The sequence below is a fragment of the Gorilla gorilla genome, chromosome 16, assembly GCF_029281585.2.
Source record: "Gorilla gorilla gorilla isolate KB3781 chromosome 16, NHGRI_mGorGor1-v2.1_pri, whole genome shotgun sequence".
In the NCBI taxonomy this organism is placed as follows: domain Eukaryota; kingdom Metazoa; phylum Chordata; class Mammalia; order Primates; family Hominidae; genus Gorilla; species Gorilla gorilla.
In genome coordinates this window covers 22,657,649-22,671,440 of record NC_073240.2, presented here as the reverse complement: position 1 = coordinate 22,671,440, position 13,792 = coordinate 22,657,649, and the positions used below count along the sequence as shown (strand labels likewise).

The 13,792-nt window shown below is 41.7% G+C and overlaps 1 protein-coding gene across 2 annotated transcripts in view; it reads left to right on the top strand.

The window, feature by feature from the left end:
• The first annotated feature begins 899 nt into the window (after nt 1-899).
• LOC101137311 (paraspeckle component 1-like) overlaps nt 900-13,792 on the top strand; it is a 47,211-nt gene continuing 34,318 nt past the window's right edge. Inside the window, exon 1 of one of the 2 annotated variants that reach the window (XM_055364179.2) lies at nt 900-1,103. In XM_055364179.2, coding sequence (XP_055220154.1) covers nt 1,054-1,103 — 50 coding nt within the window. In that variant the 5' untranslated portion in view covers nt 900-1,053. The remainder of the gene's footprint in view (nt 1,104-13,792) is intronic. The other variant, XM_055364181.2, reaches the window with a different exon arrangement.

The following is a 13,792-nucleotide window of genomic DNA, read 5'->3' as shown; positions in this document are numbered from 1 at the left end:
TCAGAGGAGGTGAATCTGTTAGGGCCTACGGTAATGCAATCCTGGTTTGTGGAATTCCGCAGGCTAGTGTGGGTAGGTTACAATTTTGGGGGGAGGGCTTTATTTTGTTTGAAAATTGACTTCTTCCCACTAAGTTTTTGATTAGGAGCTGAAGTTGAATCAGTTTGAAATTGTATTCTGGATCGAGTGCGGTGGTTCATGCCTGTAATCCCAGTGCTTTGGGAGGCCGAGGTGGGTGGATTGCTTGAGCCCAGGAGTTCGAGACTAGCCTGGACAAAATGGCAGAAACTCCATGTCTACAAAAAATACAAAAATTAGCCGGGCATGATGTTCTGCGCCTGTAGTCCCAGCTACTCAGGAGGCTGAGGTGGGAGGATCGCTTGAGCCCGGGAGGCGTAGTTTGCAGTGAGCTGAGATGTCACTGCATTCCAGCCTGGGAGACAGAGCCAGACTCTGTCTCAAAAGAAAAAAAGAAAAAAAAAAAGAAAAGAAAAAAAGAAATTGTATTCTGAATACATCTTCTAAAACACTACATTTACTTGCACTATATTAAACTGGTTTTATCCTGACCACAATTGCAGGTGAAAGATACCACTGTTGTTCTATTTTTCTGGTAAGTAGAGTGAGCCATGTCTTGCCCAGGGAAAGACGCCTCCTAAAAATTTGTAGGACCACCTTTGGTTTTCTTCCAGATTTTTTTTGTCATCGCTTTTCCTGCGCCCAATTCCCATCTGTCTAGCCCTTCTGCCTCCGCTGGGCTTTTTCGCGAGCCTCTCCCCAGCCACAGGTATTCGTCTGGGCTGCAGCCCCGCCCCCGTCCAACCCGCGGAGACACGCACCCTTTCCCGGACACCGGGTTCAGCGCCCGAACGTGCGCGCGCGTCCCCGCTCGTCGCCCGGCTCGGCGTCGGGAGCGCGCTCCGTGTGGCCGCTGCTGCAGTGTTGTGGTTGTGAGAAGGTGGCGGCGGCGGCGGCGGCGGAGTAGCAGCGGGACCAGACTCCCTAGTAGCTCAGGCGCTGCCCTGCGCCGGCCCTGGCAGGGAGCCTGGTGAGATGGTGGAGGAAGCTGTGCCGTGGCGGGCCTTGCCACGTCCTGCTGCCTGGTAAGAACCCCATCCCCGTCCCCCGTCTCCTCCGGGGGTGAGGAGGAGCTGGAAGAGGGGCCGGCCTCTGTCCGGCCCGGCCAGGCGGCAGTCACCCTCTGAGGAGGCAGCGCCTGGGGAGGGGCGTCCCAGGCGGCCGCCGCCGCCAGGGGGAGGCGCTGGGAGTGGGAGTGGGAACGGGACCTCAGCTGCCAAGCTCGGCCCGGACCCTAGGTGCAGGGGAGGCGGGGTCCCGGGCTCCGGCTGCCTGCCCGGACCTGGCGGGGATGGGCCCGTGCGGCTCCGGGTGTGGGACGTACCCTCAGAGCGCCCGGGGTTATTCCCACTGACTCCCGGGAGGTGGGTGTGCGCCCTTCGCTCCCTGCCGGGTCTGTGGGGGTCCATCGTTGCCGGAGACTGGAGGTCCGGGGCCATGGGAGCCCGGGGGCGAACGGTGCGGACATGGGCCTTGTGGAAAGGAGGAGTGACCGCCTGAGCATGCAGCAGGACATCCTCCTGACCTGGTAATAATTAGGTGAGAAGGATGGTTGGGGGCGGTCGGCGTAACTCAGGGAACACTGGTCAGACTGCTCCCCAAACGGTCACAGTAAATCCCTGCCCGTCTGGGATTACAGGAGTAATAGCAACACAGTGTGTGTTTATAGATAGCAGCAATAATACATTTATTATATGTAATATAATAAATATTTATTTATTATATATATTACATATAATACATTTATTATATGTAATATAATAAATATACATATATTATATGTAAATATATATACATATATATTTACATATTTTTACATATTTACATTATAAATATGTAAATATTTACATATTTATATATTTACATATAATATATAAATATATATTATATGTAAATAAATATACATATATTATATGTAATATAATAAATGTATTATTATATATTTTATATATACAAATATATATATAATTACATATATTTATTAAATATATAATACAATTTTATTATATATAAATTTTAATTTATATATAATATTACATATATAGTAATATGTATTGAAATACATATTACTATAAATGTAATATGTATTTCATTTGTGTATATGTCAATATACACAAATGGAAGCAATGACTACGTAATAAGTGCTAAGACTTTTTTGTTCTTGTTGTTTTGAGATGAAGTCTCACTCGTTTCCCAGGCTGGAGTGCAATGGCGCAATCTCGGCTACTGCAACCACTGCTGCCCGGGTTCAATCGATTCTCCCGCCTCAGCCTCCCAAGTAGCTGGGATTACAGGTGTGTGCCACCACACCCGGCTAATTTTTGTATTTTTAGTAATTTTCCCCAGTGTGTGGCTTGGCTTTTCACTCTCTAAATGGTGTCTTTTGATGAACAGAAATTGTTAATTTTATGAAAGTTTATTTTATCAATTATGGTTAGTTATGGTTATGTACAATTTGGAAAATCATTGCCTATCCCAACATTATAAAAATAATGTCCTACATTCTTTTTTAAGAGGTTACATTATTTTACATGTCTCAGCAGGGTCTCAGATCTAGTTGATGTGATTTTTTTCAAATCACAAACTCACTTTTGTATAGGGTTTGAGGAGGGGTCAAAATAAATTTTTCCTCATAGATATCCAGTTGGTCCAGCACCTTTTATTGAAAAGGCCATTCCTCACACTAAATTGTAGTAGTGCTTTTGTCAAAAATCAGGTGACTGTATATAGAAAGGTCTGTTTCTGATCTGTTTTCTTATTCTAGGCGTCCATGCTTGTTCTAATACCTTACTATTTGATTTACTTTAGCTTTATACCAAGTTTTGATATTTAATCATGTAAATCCTCAACCTTTGTTCTTTTTCAAAGTTATCTTGGCTATTAAATTCTTGGTATTTCTAAATATAGTTTTAAAACAGTGTCAGACAATGCTTTTTTATTATTTAAAGATGAGATACTCAGTGCCTGAACACAATGACAAATTCTATGATCTTCTGAAACTAACCTCTGGGTGTGGGAATTTGAAGGTTAGTGGATAGAAGATGGCCAAATAGGAACAGCTCCGATCTGCAGCTCCCAGTGAGACCAACACAGAAAACAGGTGATTTCTGCATTTCCAAATGAGGTACCTGGTTCATCATCATTGGCACTGGTTGGACAGTGGGTGCAGCCCACAGAGGGCGAGTTGAAGCAGGGCAGTGTGTCACCTCATCCAGAAAATGCAATGGGTCAGGAGATTTCCTTTACCTATCCAAGGGAAGCTGTTACAGACTGTACCTGGAAAAATGGTACACTTCTGCCCAAATACTGTGCTTTTCCCATGGTCTTAGCAACCAGCCAACCAGGAGATTCCCTCCCATGTCTGGCTCAGTGGATCCCACGCCCATGGAGCCTTGCTCACTGCTAGTACAGCAATCTGAGATTGACCTGAGAGGCTGCAGCCTGGTGGAGGGAGGGGGGTCTGCTATTGCTGAGGCTTTAGTGGGTAAAGAAAGCAGCCAGAAAGCTTGAACTGGGTGGAGCCCACCACACCTCAACAATGCCTACTGCCTCTATAGGCTCCACCTCTTTGGACACGGCATAGCTGAACAAAAGGCAGCAGACAACTTCTGCAGACTTAAACATCCCTGTCTGACAGCTCTGAAGAGAGAAGTGGTTCTCCCAGCATGGTGTTGGAACTCTGAGAATGGACAGACTGCCTCCTTAAGGGGGCCCCGAACCCCGTGTATCCTGACTGGGAGACATCTCCCAGTAGGGGCCTACAGACACCTCATAGAGGTGGGTGCCCCTCTGTGATGAAGCTTCCAGAGGAAGGATCAGGCAGCAATACTTGCTGTTCTGCAGCCTCTGTTGGTGATACCCAGGCAAACAGGGTCTGGAGTGGACCTCCAGCAAACTCCAACAGACATGCAGCTGAGAGGCCTGTTAGAAGGAAAACTAACAAACAGAAAGGAATAGCATCAACATCAACAAAAAGACATCCACATCAAAACCCCATCTGTAGGTCGCCAACATCAAAGACCAAAGGTAGATAAAATCACAAAGATGGGGAGAAACCAGAGCAGAAAAGATGAAAATTCCAAAAACCTAAGCACTTCTTCTTGTCCAAAGGATCGCAGCTCCTCACCAGCAACAGAACAAAACTGGACAGAGAATGACTTTGATGAGTTGACAGAAGTAGGCTTCAGAAGGTCAGTAATAACAAACTTCTCTGAGCTAAAGGAGCATGTTCTAACCCAGTGGAAGGAAGCTAAAACTCTTGAAAACAGGTTAGATGAATGGCTAACTAGAATAAATAGTGTAAAGAAGACCTTAAATGACCTGATGGAGATGAAAACCACAGCATGAGAACTTTATGATGCATGCACAAGCTTCAATAGCTGATTCAATCAAGTGGAAGAAAGGATATCAGTGATTGAAGATCAAATTAATGAAATAAAGTGAGAAGACAAGATTAGAGAAAAAAGAGTAAAAAGAAATGAACAAAGCCTCCAAAAAATATGGGGCTATGTGAATAGACCAAATCTACATTTGATTGGTGTACCTGAAAGTGACAGGGAGAATGGAACCAAGTTAGAAAACATTCTTCAGGATGTTATCCAGGAGAATTTCCCCAACCTGGCAAGGCAGGCCAACATCCAAATTCAGGAAATACAGAGAATACAACAAAGATACTCCACGAGAAGAGCAACTCCAAGACATGTAATTGTCAGATTCACCAAGGTTGAAATGAAGGAAAAAATGTTAAGGGCAGCCAGAGAGAAAGGTCGGGTTACCCACAAAGAGAAAACCATCAGACTAACAGCGGATCTCTCAGCAGAAACCCTACAGGCCAGAAAAGAGTGGGGGCCAATATTCAACATTCTTAAAGAAAAGAATTTCCAACCCAGAATTTCATATCCAGCCAAACTACGCATCATAAGTGAAGGAGAAATAAAATCCTTTACATACAAGCAAATGCTGAGAGATTTTGTCACCATCAGGCCTGCCTTACAAGAGCTCCTGAAGGAAGCAATAAACATGGAAATGAACAACCGGTACCAGCCACTGCAAAAACATGCCAAATTGCAAAGGCCATCGACACTATGAAGAAATTACATCAACTAAGGGGCAAAGTAACCAGCAAACATAATAATGACAGGATCAAATTCACACATAACACTATTAAATGTAAATGGGCAAAATGCCCCAATTAAAAGACATAGACTTGCAAATTGGATGAACAGTCAAAACCATCAGTGTGCTGTATTCAGGAGGCCCATCTCCCAGGCAGAGACACACATAGGCTCAAAATAAAGGGATGGAGGAAGATCTACCAAGCAAATGGAAAGCAAAAAAAGCAGGGGTTGCCATCCTAATCTCTGATAAAACAGACTTTAAACCAACAAAGATCAAAAGAGACAAAGAAGGTCATTACATAATGGTAAAGGGATCAATTGAACGAGAAGAGCTAACTATTCTAAATATATATGCACCTAATACAGGAGAACCCAGATTCATAAAGCAAGTCCTTAGAGACCTACAAAGAGACTTAGACTCCGATGCAATAATAGTGGGAGACTTCAACACCCCACTCTCAATAGTAGATCAATGAGACAGAAGCTTAGCAAGGATATCCAGGACGTGAACTCAGCTCTGCACCACATGGACCTAAATAGATATCTACAGAATTCTCCACCCCAACTCAGTAGACTATATATTCTTCTCAGCACCACGTCACACTTATTCTAAAATTGACCACATAATTGGAGGTGAAACATTCATCAGCAAATGTAAAAGTACAGAATTCACAACAAACTGTCTCTCAGACCACAGTGCCATCAAATTAGAACGCAGGATTAAGGAACTCACTCAAAACTGCACAATGACATGGAAACTGAAGAACCTGTTCCTTAGTGACTACTGGATAAAAAATGAAATGAAGGCAGAAATAAAGATGTTCTTTGAAACAACATACCAGAATCTCTGGGACACATGTAAAGCACTGTGTAGAGGGAAATTTATAGTAGTAAATGCCCACAAGAGAAAGCAGGAAAGATCTAAAATCAACAGCCTAACATCAAAATTAAAAGAACTGGAGAAGCCAGAGTAAACAAATTCAAAAGCTAGCAGAAGGCAAGAAATAACTAAGATCAGAGCAGAACTGAAGGAGATGGAGACACAAAAAACCATTCCAAAAATCAATGAATCCAGGAGGTGATTTTATGAAAAGATCAACAAAATAGATAGACTGCTAGCAAGACTAATAAAGAAGAAAAGAGAGAAGAATCAAATATGCTCAATAAAAATGATAAAGGGGATATCACCACCAATCTCACAGAAATATAAACTACCATCAGAGAATACTATAAACACCTCTATGCAAATAAACTAGAAAATCTAGAAGAAATGGATACATTCCTGGACATACACACCCTCCCAAGACAGAACTAGGAAGAAGTTGAATCTCTGAATGGACCAATAACAGGTTCTGAAATTGAGGCAATAATTAATAGCATACAAACCAAAAAAAGTCCGGGACCAGATGGATTCACAGCCAAATTCTACCAGAGGTACAAAGAGGAGCTGGTACCATGCCTTCTGAAACTATTCCAATCAACAGAAAAAGAGGGAATCCTCCCTAACTCATTTTATGAGGCCAGCATCATCCTGATACCAAAGCCTGGCAGAGACACAACAAAAAAGAGAAATTTAGACCAATATCCCTGATGAACATCAATGCAAAAATCCTCAATAAAATACCGGCAAACCAAATCCAGCAGCACATCAAAAAGCTTATCCACCATGATCAAGTGGGCTTCATCCCTGGGATGCAAGGCTGGTTCAACATACACAAATTAATAAATGTAATCCATCACTTAAACAGAACCAATGACAAAAACCACATGATTATCTCAATAGATGCAGAAAAGGCCTTCGACAAAATTCAACAGCGCTTCATGCTAAAAACTCTCAGTGAACTAGGTACTGATGGAATGTATCTCAAAATAATAAGAGATATTTAAAACAAACCCACAGCCAACACCATATCAAATGGGCAAAAACTGGAAGCATTCCCTTTGAAAACCACCACAAGACAGGGATGCCCTCTCTCACCACTCCTGTTCAACATAGTGTTGGAAGTTCTGGCCAGGGCAATCAGGCAAGAGAAAGAAATAAAGGGTATTCAATTAGGAAATGAGGAAGTCCAATTGTCCCTATTTGCAGATGACATGATTGTATATTTAGAAAACCCCATTGTCTCAGTCCAAAATCTCCTTAAGCTGATAAGCAACTTCAGCAAAGTCTCAGGATACAAAATCAATGTGCTAAAATCATAAGCATTCCTATAATGTTGCCAGAAGTCAGGGACTCCAAACAGAGGGACCAGCTGGAGCCGCAGCAGAGGAACATAAATTGTGAAGATTTCATGGACATTTATCAGTTCCCAAAATTAATACTTTTATAATTTCTAACACCTGTCTATACTGCAATCTCTGAACATAAATTGTGATAATTTCAGGGACATTTATCAGTTCCCATATATACTCTTTGAATTTCTTATGCCTGTCTTTACTTTAATCTCTTAATCCTGTTATCTTCCTAAGCTGAAAATGTACGTCACCTCAGGACCACTGTTGTACAAATTGATTGTAGAACATGTGTGTTTGAACAATATGAAATCTGACTGTAAAACTTGGGTGTTTGAACAACATGAAATCAGTGCACCTTGAAAACGAACAGAATAACAGCGATTTTAGGGAACAAGGGAAGACAACCAAAGGTCTGACTGCCTGCGGGGTCAGGAAGAATAGAGCCATATTTTTCTTCTTGCAGAGAGCCTATAAACAGATGTGTGAGTAGGAGAGAGATCGCTGAATTCTTTTCCCAGCAAGGAATATTAATAATTGATACCCTGGGGAAGGAATGGATTCCTGGGGGGAGGTATATGAACAGCCGCTCTGGGAGTGTCTGTCTTATGCGGTTGAGATAAGGACTGAAATACGCCCTGGTCTCCTGCAATACCCTCAGGCTTATTAGGGTGGGGAAAAGATCCCGCCCTGGTAAGTTTGAGGTCAGACCGGTTTTCTGCTCTCAAACCCTGTTTTCTGTTGTTTAAGATGTTTATCAAGACAATATGTGCACAGCTGAACATAGACCCTCATCAGTTACTCTAATTTTGCCCTTTGCCTTGTGATCTTTATTGCCCTTTAAAGCATGTGATCTTTGTGACATACTCCCTGTTCATACACACCCTCCCCTTTTAAAGTCCTTAATAAAAACCTGCTGGTTTTGTGGCTCAGGGGGACATCATGGACCTATTGTTATGTGATGTCACCCCCAGAGGCCCAGCTGTAAAATTCCTCTCTTTGTACTCTTTTTCTTTATTTCTCAGGCCAGCCGACACTTAGGGAAAATAGAACCTACATTGAAATATTGGGGGCTGGTTCCCCTGATACTATAAACCAGTAACAGACAAACAGCCAAATCATGAGTGAACTCCCATTCACAATTGTTACAAAGAGAATAAAACACCTAGGAATCCAACTTACAAGGGATGTGAAGGACCTCTTCAAGGAGAACTACAAACCACTGCTCAATGAAATAAAAGAGGACAAAAGCAAATGGAAGAACATTCCATGCTCATGGATAGGAAGAATCAATATCATGAAAATGGCCATACTGCCCAAGGTAATTTACAGATTCAATGCCATCCCCATCAAGCTACCAATGTCTTTTTTCACAGCATTGGAAAAACTACTTTAAAGTTCATATGGAACCAAAAAAGAGCCCACCTAGCCAAGACAATCCTAAGCAAACAGAACAAAGCTGGAGGCCTCACGCTACCTGACTTCAAACTATACTACAAGGCTACCGTAACCAAAACAGCATGGTACTGGTAACAAAGCAGGTATATAGACCAATGGAACAGAAAAGAGGCCTCATAAGTAACACCACACATCTACAACCATCTGATCATGGCAAACCTGACAAAAACAAGCAACAGGGAAAAGATTCCCTATTTAATAAATGGTGTTAGGAAAACTGGCTAGCCATATATAGAAAGCTGAAACTGGGTCCCTTTCTTACATCTTATACAAAAATTAACTCAAGATGGATTAAAAACTTAAATGTTAGACCTAAAAACCATAAAAACCCTAGAAGAAAACCTAGACAATACCATTCAGGACATAGGCAAGGGCAAAGACTTCATGACTAAAACACAAAAAGCAATGGCAACAAAAGCCAAAATAGACAAATGGGATCTAATTAAACTAAAGAGCTTCTACACAGCAAAAGAAACTATCATCAGAGTGAACAGGCAACCTACAGATTGGGTGAAAATTTTGCAATCTACCTGTCTGACAAAGGGCTAACATCCAGAATCTACAAAGAACTCAAACAAATTTACAAGAAAAAAACAAACCCATCAAAAAGTGGGCAAAGGATATGAACAGACACTTCTTAAAAGAAGACATTTATGCAGCCAACAGACACATGAAAAAATGCTCATCATTACTGGTCATCAGAGAAATGCAAATCAAAACCACAATGAGATACCATCTCATGCCAGTTAGAATGGCGACCATTAAAAAGTTAGGAAACAACAGATGCTGGAGAGGATGTGGAGAAATAGGAACCCTTTTACACTGTTGGTGGGAGTGTAAATGAGTTTAACCATTGGGGAAGACAGTGTGGTGATTCCTCAAGGATCCAGAACTAGAAATACCATTTGACCCAGCAATCCCATTACTGGGTATATACCCAAAGGATTATAAATCATGCTACTGTAAAGACACATACACATGTATGTTTATTGCGGCACTCTTCACAATAGCAAAGACTTGGAACCAACCCAAATGTCCATCAGTGGTAGACTGGATTAAGAAAGTGTGGCACATATACACCATGGAATACTATGTAGTCATAAAAAAGGATGAGTTCATGTTCTTTGTAGGGACATGGATGAAGCTGGAAACCATCATTCTCAGCAAACTATCACAAGGACAGAAAACCAAACACTGCATGTTCTCACTCATAGGTGGTAATTGAACAATGAGAACACATGGACATAGGGTGGGGAACATCACACACCGGGGCCTGTTGGGGGGTGGGCAGCTGGGGGAGGGATAGCATTAGGAGAAATACCTAATGTAAATGGTGAGTTGATGGGTGCAGCAAACCAACGTGGCACATGTATACCTATTTAACAAACCTGCACATTGTGCAAATGTACCCTAGAACTTAAAGTCTAATAATAAAAAAAAGAAATTTAGTGGACAAAGTGAGTAGCTATTTTTTCTGCTTTCATCTCACTAAATCTAGTTTAGTAATCAGATTGCAATAACATAATAAATTTTATAGTAAGATTGTATATAATTACCTATATATTGGAAGACAAGGGAAAAGTTATAACTGTGAGTGCTGATGAAGCTAACATTTTACCTGCATTTTGAAGTGTGAATGAACATTCAACAGGAAAAAAGGGCAGAAAAAAATGCACTTATTTCATGGAATAAGATGTAAGATATATGAAAGAAAAATGTGAGTAATGTAATAAGTAATGCTTTAAAAAAAAAGTAGGGAAGCCATTAATGTACTGTGACTGTTACATTATGTTCAAAGTGAGAACTAAAGCCATATTCAACAGAAGCCTCCCTCACTTTTATCATACTCTTCTTATATCTGTACTTTTTTTTTTTTTTTTGAGACAGAGTCTCTCTCTGTCACCAAGGCTGGAGTGCGATGGCATGATCTCAGCTCACTGCAACCTCCGCCTCCTGGGGTCAAGCGATTCTCCTGCCTCAGCCTCTCGAGTAGCTGGGATTACACGCATGTGCCACCATGCCCAGCTAATTTTTTGTATTTTTAGTAGAGATGGGGTTTCACCGTGCTGGCCAGGCTGGTCTCAAATTCCTGACCTCATGACCCACCCGCCTCAGCCTCCCAAAGTGCTGGGATTACAGGCATGAGCCACCATGCCTGGTCTTAGATCTGTACTTTCTAACAGAGCAACACAACTAGCATTTCTAACAAATGCTGCAAATCTTAAAGACGATGGTGTTCAGCATAATCTAAGAATACAGAGCATAAAAACCTATTTTAGAAAAAATATTAAAAGCATAATGGTAAAATTCAACACTTATTTTTAGAACCTACTGTGTGCCAGGCACTTTAAAAAATGTTTTTAATACAAGGATGAGCAAAATTGGTGAAATCTCTGCCCCTGTGGAGTGTCCAGTCTAATGAAAAAACAGTAAGCAAGTTAAGCAAATGCATAATATAGTGTTAGGTTGTGATAAGGGCTATGTGGAAAAAATAAAGGGTGGTTGAATATAGAATGACACAATGTGTGTGTGTAGAGAGTATTGTTGGGGAGAAGGCTCAGAAGTGAATGAAATGATGAAAGAACCACACCAATATCTGATGCAAGAGGGAATAGCCAATCAGAAGCCTTAAGGCTGCAAGAGCTGGGAGGTTTAATAAACAGCAAGAAAAATAGTGCCAAAGTGATATAGAGTGGCAGAGGGAAAAGTAGTAAGTAAGAGATACAAAAGATAAGCAGGGCCTAGATTCCCTGTGGCCTGGGAGATAATGGTGAAGACTTATGGATTTGTTTCATGTGATGAAAATCTGTTGTAGAATTTGAGCAGGAAATGATGTGATCTGATCTACATTTTTGAAAGAATCATTCTGGCTCCTGTTTGGAAAATAGCTGGGATTGGGTTGGAAAAAAAAAAAAGTAATGGAAGTAGAGGGAACAGTCAGAAGTGACTGCAGTAATTTAGAAGAGAGATAATGGAACCATGGCCTCGGGTAGTATCTACAAAAAAGGTGAGAACTCGATTTAGGATGTGTTGTGAAGGTAAAGTTGACAGGCTTTGCCAATGGAATGGATGTGGAGTGTGTAAAACATAGGGAATCCAGGCTGATTTTTAAGTTGAGGGCCAGAGCCACTGGATAGTTAAAGATGATATTTCCACTAAGACTGGAAGTGAGGCAGAGCATCATATTTGGGGCAGGGTGGAATCAAAGTTTCTGTTTTGAGTGCTTAAATTCAGAATGCTTCTCAGATATCCCAGAGGAGGTGTTAATTTGGCAGTCAGGTATCTGAATCTGGACACAGAGGGGGAGGTCAAGGCTGGATGTGTTAGTTTAGAAATAACCAGCATTTGGGTAAGATTAAAACCTATGATATAGGATAAAATTATCTAAAGAGAGCATTTACTCAGAGAACTCTCAATATTCAGGAACACAAGCCTATCCAGACTGGCTCAGGATAAATAAAGTTTTATGTAGAAGACAAATATTTGCCCATGTAGAACCAAAGAAAAGGCACAAATAAATACAAGCCCATCATCTCTCTTGGTTACGCAGAATACATGAGGCAGTAAAGGATAAGGATTAAACTTTCAAGATGTGAATGTCTTGAATTCAGATGTCAAACAGAACTGAATTTGAATCTGTTTCTCACCAGCCAAATGAGTGTTTGGTGAAGATGACCATGATGATGATAATGACTTACATTTCTTAATGTTTCCCCTATGTGTGTAGGACTTTTAAGCTTGTTCCAGTACAGGTAGGGAAAGGAAATTCACATTAGTTTATTCACACACATAGAGAGAGAGTTGGGCCAAGACAGGTCAATCACTTGAGGTCAAGAGTTCAAGACCAGCCTGGCCATCATGGTGAAACCCCGTCTCTACTAAAAATACAAAAAATTTGCCAAGTGTGGTGGCGCAAGCCTGTGATCTCAGCTACTCAGGAGGCTGAGGCACGAGAATTGTGTGAACTTGGGAGGCAGAGCTTGCAGTGAGCCAAGATCATGCCACTGCACTCCAGCCTAGGTGAGAGAGTGAGACTCTGTCTCAAAAAAAAAAAAAAAAAAAAAAAAGATGGTGTCTTGAACTAGTAGGCATTTACAATCAAGAGGAAAACACAAATTAGTAAAACTACCAGGCCAGAGATATTAACCAGACTCATTTAAAGGGCCATCATCCCACAGTGGAAAGGCTGTTCACTTCTCCCTTTCAGTCAGGACAGGTACTCTTCTTTTGAACATCTGAGGTGTGTGCAGACAGAGGTGTTTCAGTTTGTGTGGACGGAGAACAGGCTTTCTGTGGAGAGGAAAAAAGCTAGGTCTGAGTCCTTGCAGACATTGAGAGTGTGGATGGCAGAATGTGGTCCCAGTATGGAAGAACAGCCAGGCCATCGCAGGGCTGCAGTGAGGGCCACTGGGGCCTTTTGGAGGCCAGAAAAATTGTCACAGGTGTTGAAGGCTACTGAGTCTTGAGTAAGTCTATGCGGGCTGTTCACAACTAAATCCAAAAAACAAACAAAACATTCACACATCTGAAGAATGCCTGAATTAAAAACATACTGTAAAAAATATTTTCCCTGTGGTCTCCTTGATAAGCATGAGAAGCATGGGAAAAAGGGAAGCTGGCTTGATGAACACTTCTGGACTCCAAAGAAGATGACAGGCAAAAGAATACATAAAATTAGATAAAATTAAATAAATGCATGAACCCCATGTCTAAAGCAGACTGTTGGACACTGCCTACCCAGGTGGATGGATGATCCTAGTGTGAAAACTAGTGTCTACCTTGTGTGGTGGGGTGGCTTCAGCACGATGGATGTGTATTGTGCACATGAAAGCCTTAGAGATGCAAAGAGCCCTGAGGCCACAGGCCAAACATTTGGCCAAAGGCCTGAAGCTCTGCAAGCTTTCTGG